Below are 19,237 nucleotides of genomic sequence, written 5' to 3' on the forward strand. Positions count from 1 at the left end.
ATGTGCTATGGTGAGCGCTGTGAATTGTGTAAGACTGTTGAATCACAGCCCTGTACCTCTGAAACAAATAATACATTATATGTTAAAAAAAAAATAAAAGAAGAAGATAGTAGGAAGGGAAAAATGAAGGGGGGAAAATCGGAGGGGGAGACGAACCATGAGAGACTATGGACTCAGAAACAAACTGAGGGTTCTAGAGGGGAGGGGGTGGGGGGATGGGTTAGCCTGGTGATGGGTATTAAGGAGGGCATGTATTGAATGGAGCATTGGGTGTTATACGCAAACAATGAATCATGGAACACTACATCAAAAACTAATGATGTATGGTGATTAACATAACATAATAAAATAAAATTTAAAAAATAATAATAATTAAAATAAAATAAAGGGGACTAATATAACACTGTATATTAGCAACTGGAATGAAAATAAAAACTTAAAAAGAGTATTAATACATGAATAAATAAGTAAATATTTATTAAAAAAAAAAAAAGCCAGAACTTAACTTTGGAAGCAGAGTGCTGACAGGTCACTTCATTTGTCCCAAATCCTGCTCCCCAAAATTATTTATTTACCTAGTCCACCAGTTTTATTTTCACTTTGTCTTAAGAGGGAAGTTCTTCAAAATTAAGGCAATTGCCTGCCTTTCTGTTCCAGAAAACTTTGGCAAGCATCTGCTCTGAGGTCAATTTTTTAACTCAGATGGGTGGGGGTGGGTAATTCCAGAATCGTATGATAGATAAGCAGTCAGCTCTGTGTTGGTTACATTTTAGCTAGCTCTGCATTACTGTCCTACAACACTGTCTCAACCACTGGTGTGAAGTGCATTATTTCCAGAACATTTTATGTAAACATACCCCGAAATATAAGTAAAACATACATTCTAAAGCCACTGTGTTATTTTCTCTATTTGGTATTATTATTGGTGATCTAGTAATCAAGAGCTGGATAAACCTGATTTACCTTCATCAGTGATTATCTAAATATAAGCTTAAGATTTCTAACATGAGGGCTATAGCCTTCCTAAAAACATACTAACATTTCCTCTAAGTTTATTTTGCCATATATGAACTTTTTTAAAAGGACTTATTTATTTTATTTTTTAAAACATTTAAAAAAATATTTTATTTATTTGACAGAGAGAGAGAGTGAGCACAAGCAGAGGGAATGGCAGGCAGAGAGACAGGGAGATCTGCTGAGCAGGGAGTCCCATGCGGGACTGGATTCCAGGACCCCGGGATCATGACCTGAGCTGAAGGCAGATGCTTAACCGAATGAGCCACCCAGGTGTCCCATATTTATTTATTTTAGAGAGAGAGTGTGTGTGTGTGTGTGTGTATGGCGGGGGGAGGGGCACAGGGTGAGAATCTTCCAGCCGACTCCCCACTGAGTGAGGAGCCAGAGGTGGAACTCGCTCTCAGGACCCTGAGATCATGAGCTGAGCTGAAACCAGGAGCGGGAAGCTGAACCGACAGAGCCACCCAGGCGCCCCAGTAATGTATGAACTTCTATATATCAAATAATATTCAACTGGGCGCCTGGGTGGCTCAGTCGTTAGCCGTCTGCCTTCGGCTCAGGTCATGATCCCAGGGTCCTGGGATCGAGCCCCGCATCGGGCTCCCTGCTCGGCGGGAAGCCTGCTTCTCCCTCTCCCACTCCCCCTGCTTGTGTTCCCTCTCTCGCTGTGTCTCTCTCTGTCAAATAAATAAAATCTTTAAAAAAAAAATAATATTCAACTGAAAATGATACAGACATGATCAGTCTCTCATTTCTGCTGCTTAGTACCAGTACGAAGGCAGCTACCTTTTTTTTACATCACGAGTGAGGTGAATCTTGTGCCTCGTCTCCTTTCTCTGGGGGCGACAGGGAGGAGCTGTGGGAGACACTACTCGAAACAGAAAAAGGAGGCTCATAATCTTGTAGATGTCACGGATGTAAGGGTAAATAGGGAGGGAAAAAACATGAATGTGGGCTGTTGTGAGAAATGCAACAACACACTCAAGAAATACGGCAAGTCGTAGCCCTTTCAACAGACGTGGGGGAAGCAGGCCCGCCGCCCCCGCGGCCCTCAGAAGAGCGGCCCTTCCCGCCTGCAGACGGCGCAGGCGCGCAGACAGAGGGCGGGGACAGGATGGAAACCGGGGTGACTGGAACGGTGTAAGGAGAGAAGGAAGAGGCTGCACTCAGCTGAGGCAGGTTCTATTGACACAAGCCAGGGCATACAGACAGAAGGTTTGAAGGCCAGAGACACAAATATACCAGCTCATTGGTAAATGAAGTAGCTTTATTGCCTGTACAATTCTGACCATGGGTGGAGGAGGAGTTTGGGGGTCGGACCCAAACAGTAACGAGTGAACATTCCTCCTCCAGAGATCAGAGAGGGGTATAAAAAACAACTCCTTCTAGGATTGGGTGACAGAGAGAGTAAACTAAAAAATAGGACTAAAATTAACAACTACTATAACGGATGCAGTGTCATGACTGGGGTATTGCTTGAGGAAATGAGGGACACCAAGGATGTCACGGGAGAAGTCTCAGAGGAGGAAAGACACAAAGTCTTCCACTAAATAGTAGCGATGCCAAGTAAGAGCTGGGTTTCCAAGGACAAGATTAGGATCTGGAGGTCAGAAAGCCATTTTCCCTCTTATTCAGAAAGATTTCTCTATGTAAACCGTAGATGGTATGTATGGATTTACTCAATCATGCAACCAAAATTCATGTTTCTGAATACAACATGAGCTTTGTACTACTCGTACTAAGCTCGATATTCAAGCTTAACTTTAAAAACTTAAACTATGACAAGAAATAAAATGTTTTATCCTCCTGGTGAACAAGATTTTTAACTAAATATTTGAACAACTGTTAATTGATTCACTCCAAAAAAAAAAGGGTTCACTATAAACCCAGAGTCATAAAGTCAGTTGCTCACATGTCAACTGTAGCCAGCACAGGAAGCTATAAATCAGAGACTCAGACCTTGAACGGTGCCAACCTCTGTGAAGAACAGGAAATATTTACTCTTCACTTAATAACCTGATCATGTGGATTCTATGTCACCAAATTCTCAAAGAAAAATTAAAGTTCAGATATGAAAGCACATATTCAAAATAAAATAGGATCATAAATGTAGTCAACTGATCATCCTTTCAAGGTTCTTTTTAGAAAAGCAAAGCTTTAGCACTACTAAATTTATTCTCAAGAACAGAGATCTTCCTCTTCTAAAAGAACTTGCTATTCCAAATCATGGGTTTTCAAGAACATGGATTTCCTGTCTGTCTTTTAGCTGCTTCTGGGATGGTACACGATGCTCTGAGTCTGTGTCCAAGACAGTCTCTGAGGTTACAACTACTTTGAAAATCTCAGTGTACTTGGAGATAAAGCAGAGATCAAAGAATGGTGCTGAACAAGGCTTGAATTGGTAGAGCAGAAAATGATTTTGACTAAAGAGACTAAGACAAATCTCTCTTGTTTGATAAAGAAAGATATCAAACCAAGTTTATGTAAATGGGATAAAGGAATCATTTTGTATTCTCTGGACCAAACTTTAATTTTTTTTGAGGGGGTGGGGGAAAGGGAGAGAGAAAATCTTAAGCAGGCTCCATGCTCAGTGTGGAGCCCAGCGCAGGGCTTGACCTCACGACCCTGAGATCATGACCTGAGCCAAAATCAAGAGTTGGATGCTTAACTGACTGAGCCACCCAGGTGCCCCATCTGTGGAGCAAACTTTAAAATAGACCCAAAATACATGCACTTATATAAAAGGAAGGGAAAGGAACCCCACCCACGTCAGAATAGGACTTACCTATTAGTTTCTATTTTCATCCTTCCAAGTTGCACATTGAGCGACCGGTGAGCATTTTGGGAGTCGTGGGATACAGTAGAACTGAGCGTGCTCACCCCTGAGGTAGCCACAGCATCTTCAATGACAGCATGAGGTCTTCGGACAGTTTGGTTCGAAGGCCGTTCCTCATGGTCATCTTCTGCATCCAAGTCTTCTTGATCAGCGGTGTCACTCTCAGACGCAAGGCTGAAATGTGGCCTCAGTTCTGTTAGGTGTAACACCAACAACAGTGTTAATGACATATGACTGACTGCTGTAACTTCTGCTGACATGAATGTCCTCTCCCCTGCTATCAATAAGATATGTGTTCCAAACTGCTTTTCCAAGTGTAGGGATGGATTTCTAGGCATTAATTTACAGTTTTTGTTCCAGTGTATCTGCAAAATTCACAGGATGTATTGACGCAGAATGACCTAATTCAAACAAGAAAAATGGCCACACCACACAGGAGATATGTGGGAAAGGGTTCCTGGGTGGCTCAGTTGGTTAAGCGTCTGTCTTCGGCTCAGGTTATGATCCCAGGGTCCTGGGATCGAGCCCCACGTCGGGCTCCCTGCTCAGCAGGGAGTCTGCTTCTCTCTCTCTGCCTCTCCCCTTGCTCGCGCTCACACTCTCTCTGTCAAATAAATAAATAAAATAAAGAGATATGGGGGCGGGATGCGCGGGTGGCTCAGTCAGTTAAGTAAGTGTCTGCCTTTGGCCCAGGTCATGATCCCAGGGTCCGGGGATCGAGTCCTGCATCAGGCTCCTTGCTCAGCAGAAAGCCTGCTTCTCTCTCTGCCGCTCCCCCCTGCTTATGCTCTCTCTCTCTCTGACAAATTAAAAAAAAAAAAAAGATGTGGGAAAATGCTAAAATCAGAAAGGCAATTATGTAAAAACCTGTTAATATAAACATTTGTTTATACAAGTAAAATTCATTTTTTATATTATGTAATATCTGGCAACTATTAACTCACTTAGAAATGAGGAAACTGAGATATAGTGAGATTATCTAAATAAAAGTAAATACACAGAATACTTTTTGCCCGTAATGGTCAAAGTGTAAGGGGATGGAGGGGGTCCTGAAAATGCAACATGTGCTTATATTCACTCTAGTAAGACTGGTTTTGACTATTGGCTTGATTCTTTTTTTTAAGATTTTATTTATTTATTTGACAGAGAGAGACAGCGAGAGAGGGAATACAAGGTGGGGGAGTGGGACAGGGAGAAGCAGGCTGTCCGCTGAGCAGGGAGCCTGATGTGGGGCTCGATCCCAGGACCCTGGGATCATGACCTGAGCCGAAGGCAGATGCTTAACAACTGAACAACTCAGGCGCCCCTACTGGATTGATTCTCAGTGTGAGTCCTACTCTACCCTGTTGACTAACCACTGAAATTTTAAAGTGTAAAAGTTGTAAGTCTCCAACTTAAATACATCGCATGAGTTCATCAGCATGTCACTTCACAACTTGGATGATATCTTCCCATAGAAAACAATACTATAAATTGTGATTATGTTCTCAAGATGGACAAGAAAAAGGAATTACACTCATAATCTAAATAAAATCAGGGTAGCAGAAATACTGGATCTTGACTCCATATGCTATGGCACATCATGAAAGGCATGGAGAGTCTCTGCAGAAGAAAAGCACATTCATACAAGATTTTGCATTGATATCCTGCGGGCTCACAGACTCCCTGAAGCCTGTCCAAAGAGTCCATGAACCCACAGGTTAAGAGCCCCTGGATGGGGAGATGGCTCCAGGGAGAGTGATAGAAGTCCCCATCCCACCACCACTAGCCACCAGGGCAAGGCAACCAAAGACTGACTAGCTAACAAATCCTCCAGGTAACTTTTCTTTCCTTACCTTATTGGACCTGTGTATGGTATTTTCTTCTAAATCTCTGGTTGCTGCTTTTCTTCAGATCTCTCTCTCTCTCCCTTTTTTTTTTAATCTACCATCTGCCCCTTAAAAGCTGGAACCTGGAATTCTATCCTTCACTTTTTTATATCTCTACTTACTCTCCTGTTGCTAAGCTCATTGAAATCTATCAAGGCTAAGTACTTGTAATGTGTCGATGACAAACTATATTTCTAGCCCTGATCCTGTTGCATCCAATACTTCCTAGCTATTCTTGCTGGGCAGGCACTTCAGATTCAACCATCTAAAAAAAACCCCTCATCTCTTGCTCATAACAAAAATCAGGGTGCCCTTCTTCAGGGGCCGGGTTTATGGAGCTCTGCCTTCCTTGATCTCTCTTGTTTTTCTTACTTCTTATTGTAGTAAAAAATGCATGACATAATATTTACCACTTTCACCATTTCTACGTATCCAGTTCAGCAGCATTAAGTATATTTAGATTATACTCAAGCACTCTCTAGAGCTAGTTTTAAAGTTGCAAACTTTTTGTAAGTTTCATCTTGCAAAACTGAAACTCCATACTCATTAAACACCAACTCCCCGTTTCCCCCTACCCCCTGTCCTTGGCAACCACCATTCTACTTTCTGTGAGTTGGACTACTCTAGATACCTCATATAAGTAGAATCATTCAGTATCTGTCTTTCTGAGACTGGCTTATTACTTCACTTAGCATAATGTCCTTAAGTAGCATGTTTCAGAGTTTCCTTCCTTTTTAAGGCTGAATACTATTCCATTGCATGGACAGACCACATTTTGATTATCCATTCATTCGTCAGTGGACACTTGCATTGGTTCCACCTCTTGGTGTACTGTAAATAATGCTGTTATGAATGTGGGTATGCAAATCTCTCTTTGAGATCCTGCTTTCAATTCTTTCTTTGGATATAGATCCAGAAGAGGAACTGCTGGATCGTATGACAATTCTAGTTTTACATTTTTTGAGGCGCCATGATGCTATTTTCCATGGTGGCTGTGCTGTTTGATAATCTCACCAAGAGTATACAGGGAATCTAGTTTTTCCACATCCTTGTTCTTTATCTCTTAAGGTTAACCAAGCCCCACCTCTACTCTGCTTTCTACATTATCTCTTTCCAAAATTCCATTTCCTAACTCATCTACTCTGCTTTCTACATTATCTCTTTCCAAAATTCCATTTCCTAACTCATCTACACTACATCTCTATGTAGTGTAGCCTCAAAATCAGGTGTTTTCCTTCTACAAATCCAGAACCTAGTACAGGGGTTAGGACATATTAGCCTCTCAAAAAAATGTTGACGGAATGGAAGAGTTATATTGCTAGGATTATTTGTATTTATAAGGGAACAAAATAATTTTTAAAAATCTTACTTTTCAAATAACTTAGGGGCGCCTGGGTGGCTCAGATGGTTAAGCATCCAACTCTTGATTTTGGCTCAGGTCATGATCTCAGGGTCCTGAGATGGAGCCCTGCATCTGGCTCTGCGCTCAGCTGGGAGTCTGCTTGAGATTCTCTCTCTCCCTCTTCCTTTGCCCTCCCTCTCCCCACTCCCACTCTCTCTCTCTCTAAAATAAATAAATGAATCTTAAAAAAAAAACAAGAAAAAATAATTTAAGGAAGTGCTGTTCTAGCTTAAGTTAGAATATAAGCTTAGGCCTTTTATAATTTTTAAAATTATTCTTCAATTTCTTTTATGGTATCCAAACTGAAATTTTCAAAACAATTAAAAAGTTTTGTTGTGCTGTTGACTATCATCTCACTTTTGGGGAGGCAAACTTTCTGATATTTATTATTATATTTAAATACCCCCTTACATAGCCCTAACGCTGTATACTTTAGCATTTTATGTATGTATAAACGACTGAAAAATTCTCTCAAATAATTTGAAGAAAGTAGAAAATTGTAAGCAAATGCAATACTTTGTTATTTTGGTCTTTTGTGGTGGCTCCCATCATCAAATTACACACTGTAAAATATGCAAGTGAGATGGAGCATCTGGTCTTTGTCCTCAAAGAGGTAACAACCTAAAGGAGAGCTAGAAGGAATATACAGTAGAGACAGAAGAGCAGGTACAAAGATGACATGAAATTATAAGCACAAATTAATGCAGCTAAAAATATCTTAGATGATCTCAGTTATAGACCTAGTTCATATGTAATTCACATGTGCATGTATTAAGAATGCTAAGAGGTAAATAAAGCACATTTGCAATAACTAAATTCAGTAGTGGTTTACTCATGGATTGATTCATGGAAGCAGAAGAGCCTAAGCAGGATTCTGGAGGAGGGGAACACCTTGCTTGTGGGGAAAGGGGCAGAGGCATTTGAGAGAAGGAAGTTCAAATGATGGTCCAGAGCCCCCTGAGAAGAATGGAAGGCAGAACGGACTGTCAGGAGAGAGCCAAGTGTCAGGAGAAAACCAGGGACCTGGGGGTTGGAGGGGGGAGCTGTAATGAGCGGGTAGTATTTAAGCCCATGTGTGGGAATTGAGAGCTGGTGCCTGTTTCTAATACAGCAAGATGGAATCAAACAACAATACTATTCCCACTTCCCTACCCCCAGCCACCACCCCAACTAGTTCTTTCCCCAGAGGGAAATAACCAGACCCAGCTTCTTTAACACAGGGTATTTCTGATACCAAAGATCACAATCCTTGTCAGTGTAGTGTATGACTCCTGCCTTAAGCTCAGATGGTACAGAATGCTGGTCATTTTACTTTAATGTGGACACCAGGCACATGAGTAGTTCAGCTGAACTGGTAATAATATCAAGTGCTTTAGCATTAAAAATTATTGCTAATGTAGTCAGTATGCCTACATTATCAATTCTCTCTTGGCACTGCCAACATGGTCTCTATGCTCAGCATTTCTCCATCTGGTTACCCACAGCCAGACTGTAACAACAGATATTCAGTGTTGCCAATCAGGGCAAAGCTGATTCCTGATGACAAGTGAGAAAAGAACCTGAGGAAAAAAAACTCTTAAGGGGCTTGCACTGTACTCTGTGTTCTGTGTGTTCTTTTTGGGAGAAAGATTGAACACTTTTTAATTTTTTACTTTTTATTTTTGAAATAATGGCAGAATAACAAAAAGTTGCAAAAATGGCACAGAGAGTTCCTATATACCCTTCAGCGGCTTGCCCTAAACTTGACATCTTATACAACTGTGGCGCTAGGACCCAACCCGGGGAAATTAACTTTGCTACCATAACACTAAGTAATCTACAAACCTTGTTGAATTTCACCAGGTTTCCCACTGATGCCCTTGTTCTTTTTTATTTTAAGATTTTATTTATTTGACAGAGAGAGAGAGCACACAAGCAGGGGGAGTGGCAGGCAGAGGGAGAAGCAGGCTTCCCGCTGAGCAGGAAGCCCTACGTGGGGCTGGATCCAGGACCCCAGGATTATGCCCAGAGCCAAAGGCAGATGCTTAACTGACTGATCCACCCAGGCACTTCTGATGCCCTTGTTCTGAACCAGAATCCCACACTGCATTTGGTTATCATGTCTCCTTAGTCTCTTCCAGACTGAGACAGTACCCAGGTATTTCTTTGTCTCCCACGACCTCTACACTTTCGAGGAGTATTGGTCAGTTATTTTGTACTATGACCCTCATTTGGCATTCACCAATGTCTTGTCATGATGAGGTTGAGGCTATGCATTTTTGGCAAGAATAGCACAAAGGCGATGTTGTGCACTACTAAATGAATCATATCAGGAGGTACAGGATGCTGATGTGTCTTATTCCTAGCGATGCTTACCTTGATCATTTGGTACAGGAGGTGTCTGCCAGTTTCCTCCACTGTAAAGTCACTGTTTTCCCTTTGAGATTAGTAAATATCTTGTGGGCAGATACTGTGCAGCCATTCAAATATCCTGTTTCTCGTTACTCTTTTGCTTACTAATTTTAGCAGCCATCGATGCTTCTTGCCTGCAATAATTATTACTGTGGTGTTTGCCTAATGGTGCTTGTCTATTTCCCTCATACCTTTTACATTTATTAACTGGAATTCTATAACAAAGACCTGGCTCTTCTCCTCCATATACTTATTTATTCAATTATTTATATCAATATAGACTTACAGATATTTAGTTTATTCTATGTACTATAACCCAAGGCTATCATTATTTTATTTTATTGCCCAAATTGTTTTGGCTTAGATTTTTGGGAACTCCTTCAAATGGGTGTGATCTCCAGTGTCCTTTCAAAAAGCCTCCATCTTTTTTGGCATCACAGGATGTTCTAGGCTCATGTGTATTTTCCCTGCCCCAGGCCTGGAATCAACCATCTTTCCAGGGAGCACTGATTCCTTTTATTGGAGGATGGTGTTTAGATACTAAGATCTAGGTCCTCTCTGCGGACAGACCTAGGACATGTATGCACTGCTGTTGGCATACTTTTAAATTTGTGGTTTTCTTTTGCGTGTCTTTCAAAATTTGGTAGGCTAATTGTAGTGTTTTGTCACCTAGAAGGAATTTTTATCAGGGGAAGATGAAGACAGGCATTTTTAATGCTTGTTTGAAGGTTTAAGTTTCTTTGAATCTCAATCATATCTTTAGGGACATTCAGAAATTAGATGGAACTCTCAAGTGCTTGAAATCCATTCCTCTTGTTCGCACATTTCATCATTTATATATTGGTATACAAATGCATACGGTCTTCCCCTATCCTAGGAGGAATATAAAAGATACTTTCTCCACTAATTTTCTACTTAAAAAAAATGCTTGCAAACAGTAATTTGGGTTTTTCATCTGAGACTCCTAATGGCCTCAAAGAAACCAATTTCACAGTGAAAGGACAAATGGCTTTCCTTAGCAAACCATCTTCATAAAGAACATGCCTTGTTCCACACATGGGTTGGGTGAAAGCAGTGCTTACCCCCCACCAACGGGACCCCCACCCAAGTGGAAGATGTGCCTCTCTGCACTCTCCCTAAACTTACCAGTGTTTCAACTATGGTGTGATGATCAGTGTGCTTTCTAAACTTCCAATTTGGGAAGAATATTACATTTACAGTAACATCGCAAAGGTCATACAGAGAATTCCCATATACCTTCCAGTTCCCTCAATACATCTTATATAACTGGTATACTCATCAAAACTAAGAAATTAACAGTGGTACAATACTATTAACTAAACTACAGACTTTATTCAGATTACACAAGTTTTTCACTGATTTTTTTTTTCTATTCCAGGATATAATCCATTGCATTTAGGTATTTCATTTTTAGAGGGAAGTTTTAAAAATTAGATTAACAGATCATTTATATGCTATTTAAATATTTCAAAGTATAATCCCTCTCTCCCTCGCTCATTTAGGTTGCTACTGTGTTTAATTTATGCCTACATCTATCCTTTTCACCAATACACACCTATTCCCTTTCACCCCTAATCTCTTTTGAATATATAACCCTCCTAGGGTACATTCCTCACATCCAAGCTTATCCCGGTGATATATCCCCCAAACACAAGAATCCGTTACCTTGGTTAGAGCATTACATTAGGTTTACACTAGCATTACTCTCCCTAGGTTCACATCCAACCGCTAATTACGTGTTTCAGTGCCTCTGTAGAATTTTTTCTAAGTTATGCAAATTTTCTACCCTCATTTGTTGTAATCAGGTAAAACTCATTTATGTATTGCTTCAGCTAATATTTATCAGGGGTCCACTGTTTTATAGGCACTGTGCTGGACAATATACTCAGCACGGAATAAAGCAGACACAGTTACCCTCTGGTGAGGGTAACGGCCACGAGACAAGAAAATCAAGGTAGCTTCAAATTGTGGAGCAAGCATCACAAATGGGGAAAAAACCATATCCAAGGAGACAGAATAGTGGTGGAGCCTACTTTAGACTTCGTGGTGGGTCAGGACTCTGAGAAGACATTTTTTAAACCAAGACCCGAAGAATGCAAAGGAACAGGGCAAGAGGGATGAGGGGTGGAGGTGTGCCCCGCATAGAGGATCAGCATGTTCGGGGATATTAGAACTTCCCATATTTCTTTCTTACAGAAGAAGGAAATAAATTCATCTTTACTGAGGTTTCGTATAAAGTTTGACACGGGTGCCCTCACTCTCAAATCAAACAAGGTATTCTGAGAGAAGAGAGGGAATTCCACAACTCAGATGGCCTGGTGATGACTTAAGTTTGTGGTACCATTTGTAAATATCCTAAATTTTAAGATACTTCATTATCCAATCATTTTAAATTTCTATTTTAGACCGCTTTATAATACATGTATAAATTAGTATAACCATATTTCTAATTTATGTATCTAAATCTGTTTATCTACCTATCATCTCTACACACACACACACACACACCCTCCCCCACACACATATAGGATGGAAGAGCTTCGCTTAAAATTTTTTATTGGTGACTACACTATCAAAAGTACTTTGGAAGTTTGCCTTAGAGGATGAATGTGTCTCTCACTCCATAAAACTCTGTTTCATCAACACTACCCCTTTTGTACCTCACTGCAAACATAGCTGGGATCTGTCTAGACCAGTGATTTCCAAACCTGGCTGTGGATCAAAATGACCTGGGAGCTGGATTAAAATCAGATTCCTGGGCTTTTTCCCAGCAGATTCTTACTCACTCAGTCTGGGATGGGGCTTGGTGAGCTATAATTTTAAAGAGCTCCTGACATCCCTCAATGCACTGGCCGGTTTGGGAACCACCAGTAAAAGATGACACAAGAGTATATTGAAATGCATATGTATTTGGGTCACCTGCATAATTTTCTCTTTCTCTCCATATCCAAATACGCTCTTTAAAGACAAGGAAGCAGTCTTCCTCACCCATAGTAAACATTTGGCTTGGTGTACCTCGCGTGGACTAGATGCACTAGATAAATATTATTTGGTGGCTTCAAACAGTTTAACAAAAGGGCTAACTTGGTCTGAAAGGCAGTAAGGAAGACACCATAAATGAGAAATCAACAGTAATTTAAAATGTCAAACACTAAATATTGGTGAAGTAATTAAATATTTCTGACCTGGAACCAGAATGGTAATGGCCGTCTGCACCGCCTTTCGGATGATACTGTCTAAGGCAAACATCCAGTGTGGTTTGATATTATGATTCCGAAGAACTTTATTGACCTGGAGAAAGAGGGTGACATTTAGTCTATTTTAATGTTTAATTGCAAATAACCTAGATGACACAAGCATGTGGATGACATTCTATCAACAGAAACAACTAAAAGGTTTCTTCACCTTGAATTGTGAATAATTTCTTTACGTTGCTGGGAAACAATGAAAAACGGCCGCTTCAGATTAAAGTCTGGTGATTCCCCATGTGAGCAAATCAAAGGCAGTCTGGTTAAATGAAATGTGGCTTCTTTGGGACTCAGAACAAGCTACTTCCACTTTTCATGGCGTTTGCAAACTGGATGATGGAGGTGGTAAAGGAGGAAAAAAGAATCTGAGGGGTTTGAAATAAAAATAAACACTGGTCTCTGGTGTTGTGATTCTGAGGTTTAACACAACCACGTGCTTCAGCTTAGTCTGGTGACTTGGAAAAGCAGGTAAGGGAGGAAATGAGCATGTGTGTGCCACCTACAGATTTGCCACAGCACGTGCCTTATCTTCCTTCCCACCGTTGTTTATATCTCGGCAAACAGAGGAGGAACCTGCTGGAATATTCCAGAAAGGATGTTCACACTGAAAGTCTGTGTTATAAGGGTATCTTTTTTTAGTCACCATTTCACACATTTAAATAGACACGGAAATGGATACATGCATTACCTTTTTCTAAAAATTGTGGTCAAATACCCATACCATAAAATCTGCCACCTTAACCACTTTTAAGTATTTAGTTCGGTGGCGTTAAGTACGTTCACACTATTGTGCAACCATCACCACCATCCATCTCCAGAATTCTTCTCATCTTGCAAAACTGAAACTCTACACCCATTAAACAATAACTTCCCACTGCCTTCCGCTCCCAGCCCCTGGTGACCACCATTCTACTTCCCATCTCTATGAATATGACTCCTCTGGGTCTCTCATGTAAGTGGAATCAAATGGTATTTTTGTGATGGGCTTATTTCACTTAGTATAATGTGTGAGAACTCCCTTCTTTTTCAAGGGTGAATAGTATCCCACTGTCGGTATAAGCCATATGCGTTATCTTTTTAAAAATAACCATTATTGGGGCGCCTGGGTGGCTCAGTGTTTAAGCGTCTGCCTTCGGCTCAGGTCATGATCCCGGGGTCCTGGGATCGAGCCCCGCATCGAGCTCCCTGCTCCACGGGAAGCCTGCTTCTCCCTCTCCCACTCCCCCTGCTTGTGTTCCCTCTCTCGCTGCGTCTCTCTCTGTCAAATAAACAAATAAAATCTTAAAAAAAAATAACCATTATCATAAAGGCAAGAAAAACTTATTTAAAATTTGGGTTAACTCCACTAACTGCCGGTTGACACGACCATCCAAGAAAAGGTCTGGGCTCTGACCCAAGAATTTAGAAGAAGCAAGGGACAAGGGGACCTAGCTGCAATCCCACGCCCAGAGCTGGAGTTCCAGTTGCTTATTCCTGCACACAGTACAGCACAAGGACCAAGGGGCTTACAGAGAGTTTCAGGGTACACAAGTGGCTGTTGAGGGATTGTAATTTGGTTTTAAAGGAGGGATCATTTGATGCACCAAATACAATTGTCAAGACATCTATGCAGGAGAAATAAATACATTAGCAGTGAGTTAATTTGGGGAATTTAAATACCATCGTGCAAAGTGCTTTCATATTTACACCAGAGGCACTGCCAGGAACTCTCTTATTTCAGGCTCCCGCATCCTGCGAAGGCCTTCTAGGAGTGGCTTCAGGCTTTTCTGGTACAGAGTTCCACAGGTGAGTCTCCCTCATGAAGAGCACCTACTGGGTTGAATCAGGCTTTTGAAAGACTGGCTTCTACTTGGTGTTGCATAGCAACTCCATTTGAGAGGACGGAGCCTTTAGCAATCTCTCGTGGACTAATTTTCATTCAGTGATGAATTAATGTGTATTAAACAAACATGTTTAAAGTGCTGCATATGGAAACCAGAGAAAAAGTGGGGAAAAAAGAAGTGTTGATTTTATTCAGCGGCGATCATTCCAATCTGCACGGTTGCATTTTCCTCGATGACCACTAGATGGCAGTTCTCATACAGAATTAGGAAGTGCACGACTGAGATGAGTGGCTAAAGTCACCAAAATAGTGACCTGCTACATGATTTCATAAGAACAGAGTTCAGCCATGGGAGATGTTTGTTAGTTTTGCTATTTCCCTCAGGGTTCGATTTCATGGGTATCTAACTTTGGGGGATACAAACACATAACAACAAATCTGCTCCTTAGAAGCACACAGAGAGGCAACCAGCTCACACTTATTTACCATCGGAAAAAAAGAGGTCATCGGGATTATTAAAGAAAGAAAAGATAACGGAACTTATGTTTTATCCTGTTTTTCCAATTTTGGTTGGACGTTTGTGGAAAAACATTGGCAAAAGATCATACTTACAGCATCTTGAAAACTGAAGAGCACCACCTGGACTTGGCTAATGCCGTGGCTGTCGAAGTCAAGTTCTAGCTTCAGCTTGGACAGTGTGGTGGCGATGATTTTTCGGTCCGTGGATCTCACAAATTCTCTGAGGCTTGCAATGAGGGTTGTGATATGTTCCCATTTTAGTTTAGGTTCTTCGGCCCCCTGTGAATAAAACCTGTCAGTTGATCTGTGCTAGACACATTCATCACGAGCCTGCCATTGCCACAGCCCCTGTTGGGAACTGGGCTTCAAAGCGCCTCCCCCCCGAGGGAAAAGGCCATATTGGAACTCTATGCCCCACTAGCCCCACCAACCACCCAAGAAATAATCAGACTTTGGGAGGAAGGGTACCTACCCCACATGTCAGCCAATAGCTATGATTTAGTCAGATATACAGAGCTTTCCCCAAACACGGACAGGCTGAGGCAATACCACTCAGAAATTTTTTTTTAAAAGATTTTATTTATTTATTTGAGAGAGAGAGAGACAGGAGAGAGGGAACACAAGTAGGGGGAGTGGGAGAGGGAGAAGCAGGCTTCCCGCTGAGCATGGAGCCCGATGCGGGGCTCGATCCTATGACCCCGGGATCATGACCTGAGCTGAAGGCAGCCGCTTAACCAACTGAGCCACCCAGGCGCCCCCCACTCAGAAATTTTAATGGGGAACTAAAGAGAGATCAGGCAATGAGCCATAGGATCTTAAGCTCAAAGTCAGCCCAGAGAGACAAGTCACAAAATAGCAGCAAGAGTACCTCTAGCTGTAAGGAAGGGAGAGCAGAAGCAATGGGATTGAGAACGACCATCTACATGGAGAGGAGAAGGAAATGGATGGAAATGGAAATGGCACGCCAAGGGGGTCATTAACAGCCAAAGCTGAGAAGACGTGTACAAACTACTGGAACATGAAGTAATCAGAATCCCACACAAGTTTCAGTCTCTGTGGGGCTCGGCTCGGCACTATGGCTGGAATTCCTTAAGACCCTACCTCCTTCAGGTAAGTGAGGCCATCTCCAAGGTGCCCCCAGAACTTTGACTGCCCTTAAAGTGTGTCAATGCCTTTCAATCAAAAGGGGCTCACTTCAGAATCCATCCTAGAAACACTGCCTTACACACCGATGAGGTAATTCGTTGTAAGAATGAACCGATGGACAAGTTTATATACTAAAAATATAATAATAATATTGAAACAGGTTCCCTTTCTCAAGCTGAATTCTTCTACTTTGTGTAAGGAATGTGGTAGGGTGTCATTTATCCTCATTTAACTTTAGGAAACGAGATTTTTATTATGCTCATTTCTATTTCCTATTGTACATTTTGTTACCGCATCATTAAAATTAAATTCCTCAATCAGGCTGTGATAATTACAGTTTCTAGGATTCTATTACAATCAATGTACCACCAAGTTCTCTCCCTCTGTATGGTTTCATTTGGGAACTCCCTCTCATGTTTGTGTTTTCATGAGACAAGATTATATTGAAAAGCTTGAAAGCTGTCATTAAGGGAATTAAAACGAGACTGGGAACAATTATAAACTTTGTTTCTTTTCTTACCACCAACTAAATTACACCCAAAGTAAAGATTCACAGGCAATATCATAATAACATGAAAATATGTTCAAGAAAAAAAATGTGAGTTATTCAGAAGTTGGAAGCTTATCTTAGTGAAAAATCAGCTACATGTTTGCCAGCAGTTGAAACAGCAAACATTTTTTTTGACATTAGCTTTGTTTTCACAACAGAGGAACATGTTGCTTCGGGCTTTTTGATGTGTGGGCCACTGTGCTACAAAGGAACGCTGTCTGCTCGGAAATGTTTTGTCTGGGGCAGTTCATTCACTTACATGACCGTTACTTCTGTTCGAATCCCTGTGTCCATGTGCACGCATGAACGTGCTTACACAAATGAGCATCTCCAGTGTCAGGGAGTCTGATTCAGCATCCGAAGGGTGCATTTGACAGTGCGCCTCTCCTGAGCAGAGCACCATCCAGATTCTCCTGCAAAGGTGCTCTCTATTCTTTATCCTTTAAACTTCCTCAAAAATGATGAGTGAACTTCAGAAGGATGTTACTGGTCCAAAGGGTTTCTGTGGGCTGGTTTGGGGACCTGACCACCATCTGCACTTTTGGTCTTGTTTAAAAAGGGTAGGCTTGGGCACCTGGTGGCTCAGTTGGTTAAGTGCCTAACTCTTGATTTCAGCTCAGGTCATGATCTCAGGGTCATGAGATCGAGTCCTGCAATGGGCTCTGCGCTGGGTGTAGAGCCTGATTGAGATTCTCTCTCTCGCTCTCCCTTTGCCCCTCCCCTCTTAAAAAAGGGGGTGGGTTTTAATGTAAAGATGTATCCAGAGATACTTAATACAATAAAAAGAATTACTTCCATCCGGCTGTGGAAAAAACTTAAAGGATTACTTAAAGAATGACTTCCATCTAGTTGTAGAAAAGAACTTAAGAGATTAGACAACTATGATTAGCCTGCTTGATAATGGTCACAACAACAATAATAATAGTTAACATTTGTGAAACACTCTATTAGTCTCTCAGTTGCTCATGATCTCAGTTATTCCCTATAGAAACTCCATGAGGTAGATGCTGGCGTTTCCTCTATTTCATAGATTAGGAAATTCAGCCTCAGAGACTTTAAGTAACTTGCCTAAATTGCACAGCCTGTTAAATGGTAATGCCAGGCCTTGGGCAGAGAGCGGCAAGCTGAGGCTGAGCCCAGGCTCCTGATCATTGCATTCTCTTGCCTCAATCGGCTGGAAGAGCCAGCAGTGAGCCTGGATCGGAACCTGCTCTCCCACCAGGCCACCATGTGATGACACAGCAAGGGATTCACAGTATCCTTAGCAATACAATCAGAAGGACCCTTGCTATCAGTGGATGATTTGGGATTCAGCATGTGATTCTGATCCAGTTTCTGGTCCTCACTGGTCCCTTCGTGCTGGTGCACCAAGGCATGCCCTCTGATGACTGCTTTTAAGATTGTTTTTTCTTTCTCCTTTTATAGAGAACATTCAGGTGTGCTGAAAAAACCAGGAAGCCACAGACAACTGAATAGGATTAACCAACTGCGAAATGTAAGAATTTCAGCCCACTCATGGAAGTGAAGTCTCCTGCCAGGCTCGGTGCCATGACCATGACAAAGGCAGTCCTGCTGGACGGACCTTCAAAAACCCCAAACAAGCAGATGCTTTCTGCACTGGAAGAGTTTGTCCCTTGGGATGATTATGAGATTCAGGCAATCCCTGCGTCCTGCGTGTCTCTGACCTGAAACAGGCATCTCACACTAGCAGCCACAGTTTGGAGAAGCCTTCGCTCCGCAGCAGCTAATGGCGATTTCCTTTCCTTCCTCCATGGCCAGCAGCAGCCCCTCCCCTGTTTCCACCAGCCCTTGTCACCATCTGGGAGCTGTCACCCAGGGAGGAGAGCGGGGTGGTGCTTAGGAGCACAGATCCCGAAGCCAGACTTTCTGGGTCTAAATCCTGACTCCGCCGCTTCGGGCTGTGTGGCCCCGACAAGTTACTCACCTCCTCTGTGCCTCTGTGTCCTCGTGTGCAAAATGAGCACACTAGAACTATTACTACAGTTCTATTGCCATGAGGCTCGAGTGAGTCAATACACATGAAATACTAAGAACAATACCTGGCCCATACAGAGTGTCTGCTACTATTAGTATATGTTGACTATGTTTGCTATTACTATTATGTCATTGTATATACCACTACTACTCCTAAATATTTACTAATATTCATTGTTTTTCTTCCTCTGCTAGAATGCCAGCTTCAGGGCGATATTTCTTTTTCCCAGTTTTGTTCACTGAATGTCCACAGCACACAGACGGGTTTTGTTGAATGAATGTACGACCTCCAACTGCTGCCCAGATGCTCCTTCCATCTAAGTTTGGTTCCCCTTCTTTATTTCACACCATCCGATCCCCAGTCCTTGAATGACCAGAGTAAGCAGAGGGAAAGAGAAGAGAGGAAGCTGAAGGTTCATAAT

At 41.8% G+C, this 19,237-nt stretch overlaps 1 protein-coding gene across 2 annotated transcripts in view; it reads right to left on the reverse strand.

The window, feature by feature from the left end:
• The window catches only part of MAP3K5 (mitogen-activated protein kinase kinase kinase 5), a 195,075-nt gene that overhangs the window by 7,349 nt on the left and 168,489 nt on the right, over nt 1-19,237 (reverse strand). For both annotated transcript variants that reach the window (XM_081829058.1, XM_081829057.1), the window contains 3 exons: nt 15,218-15,403; nt 12,721-12,826; nt 3,803-4,046 (listed from right to left, as the gene is read on the reverse strand). In XM_081829058.1, the coding sequence (XP_081685184.1) occupies nt 3,803-4,046; nt 12,721-12,826; nt 15,218-15,403 (536 nt within the window). The remainder of the gene's footprint in view (nt 1-3,802; nt 4,047-12,720; nt 12,827-15,217; nt 15,404-19,237) is intronic.

Source organism: Leptonychotes weddellii, chromosome 8 (assembly GCF_054177405.1).
Source record: "Leptonychotes weddellii isolate Sample4059 chromosome 8, ASM5417740v2, whole genome shotgun sequence".
Taxonomy (NCBI): domain Eukaryota; kingdom Metazoa; phylum Chordata; class Mammalia; order Carnivora; family Phocidae; genus Leptonychotes; species Leptonychotes weddellii.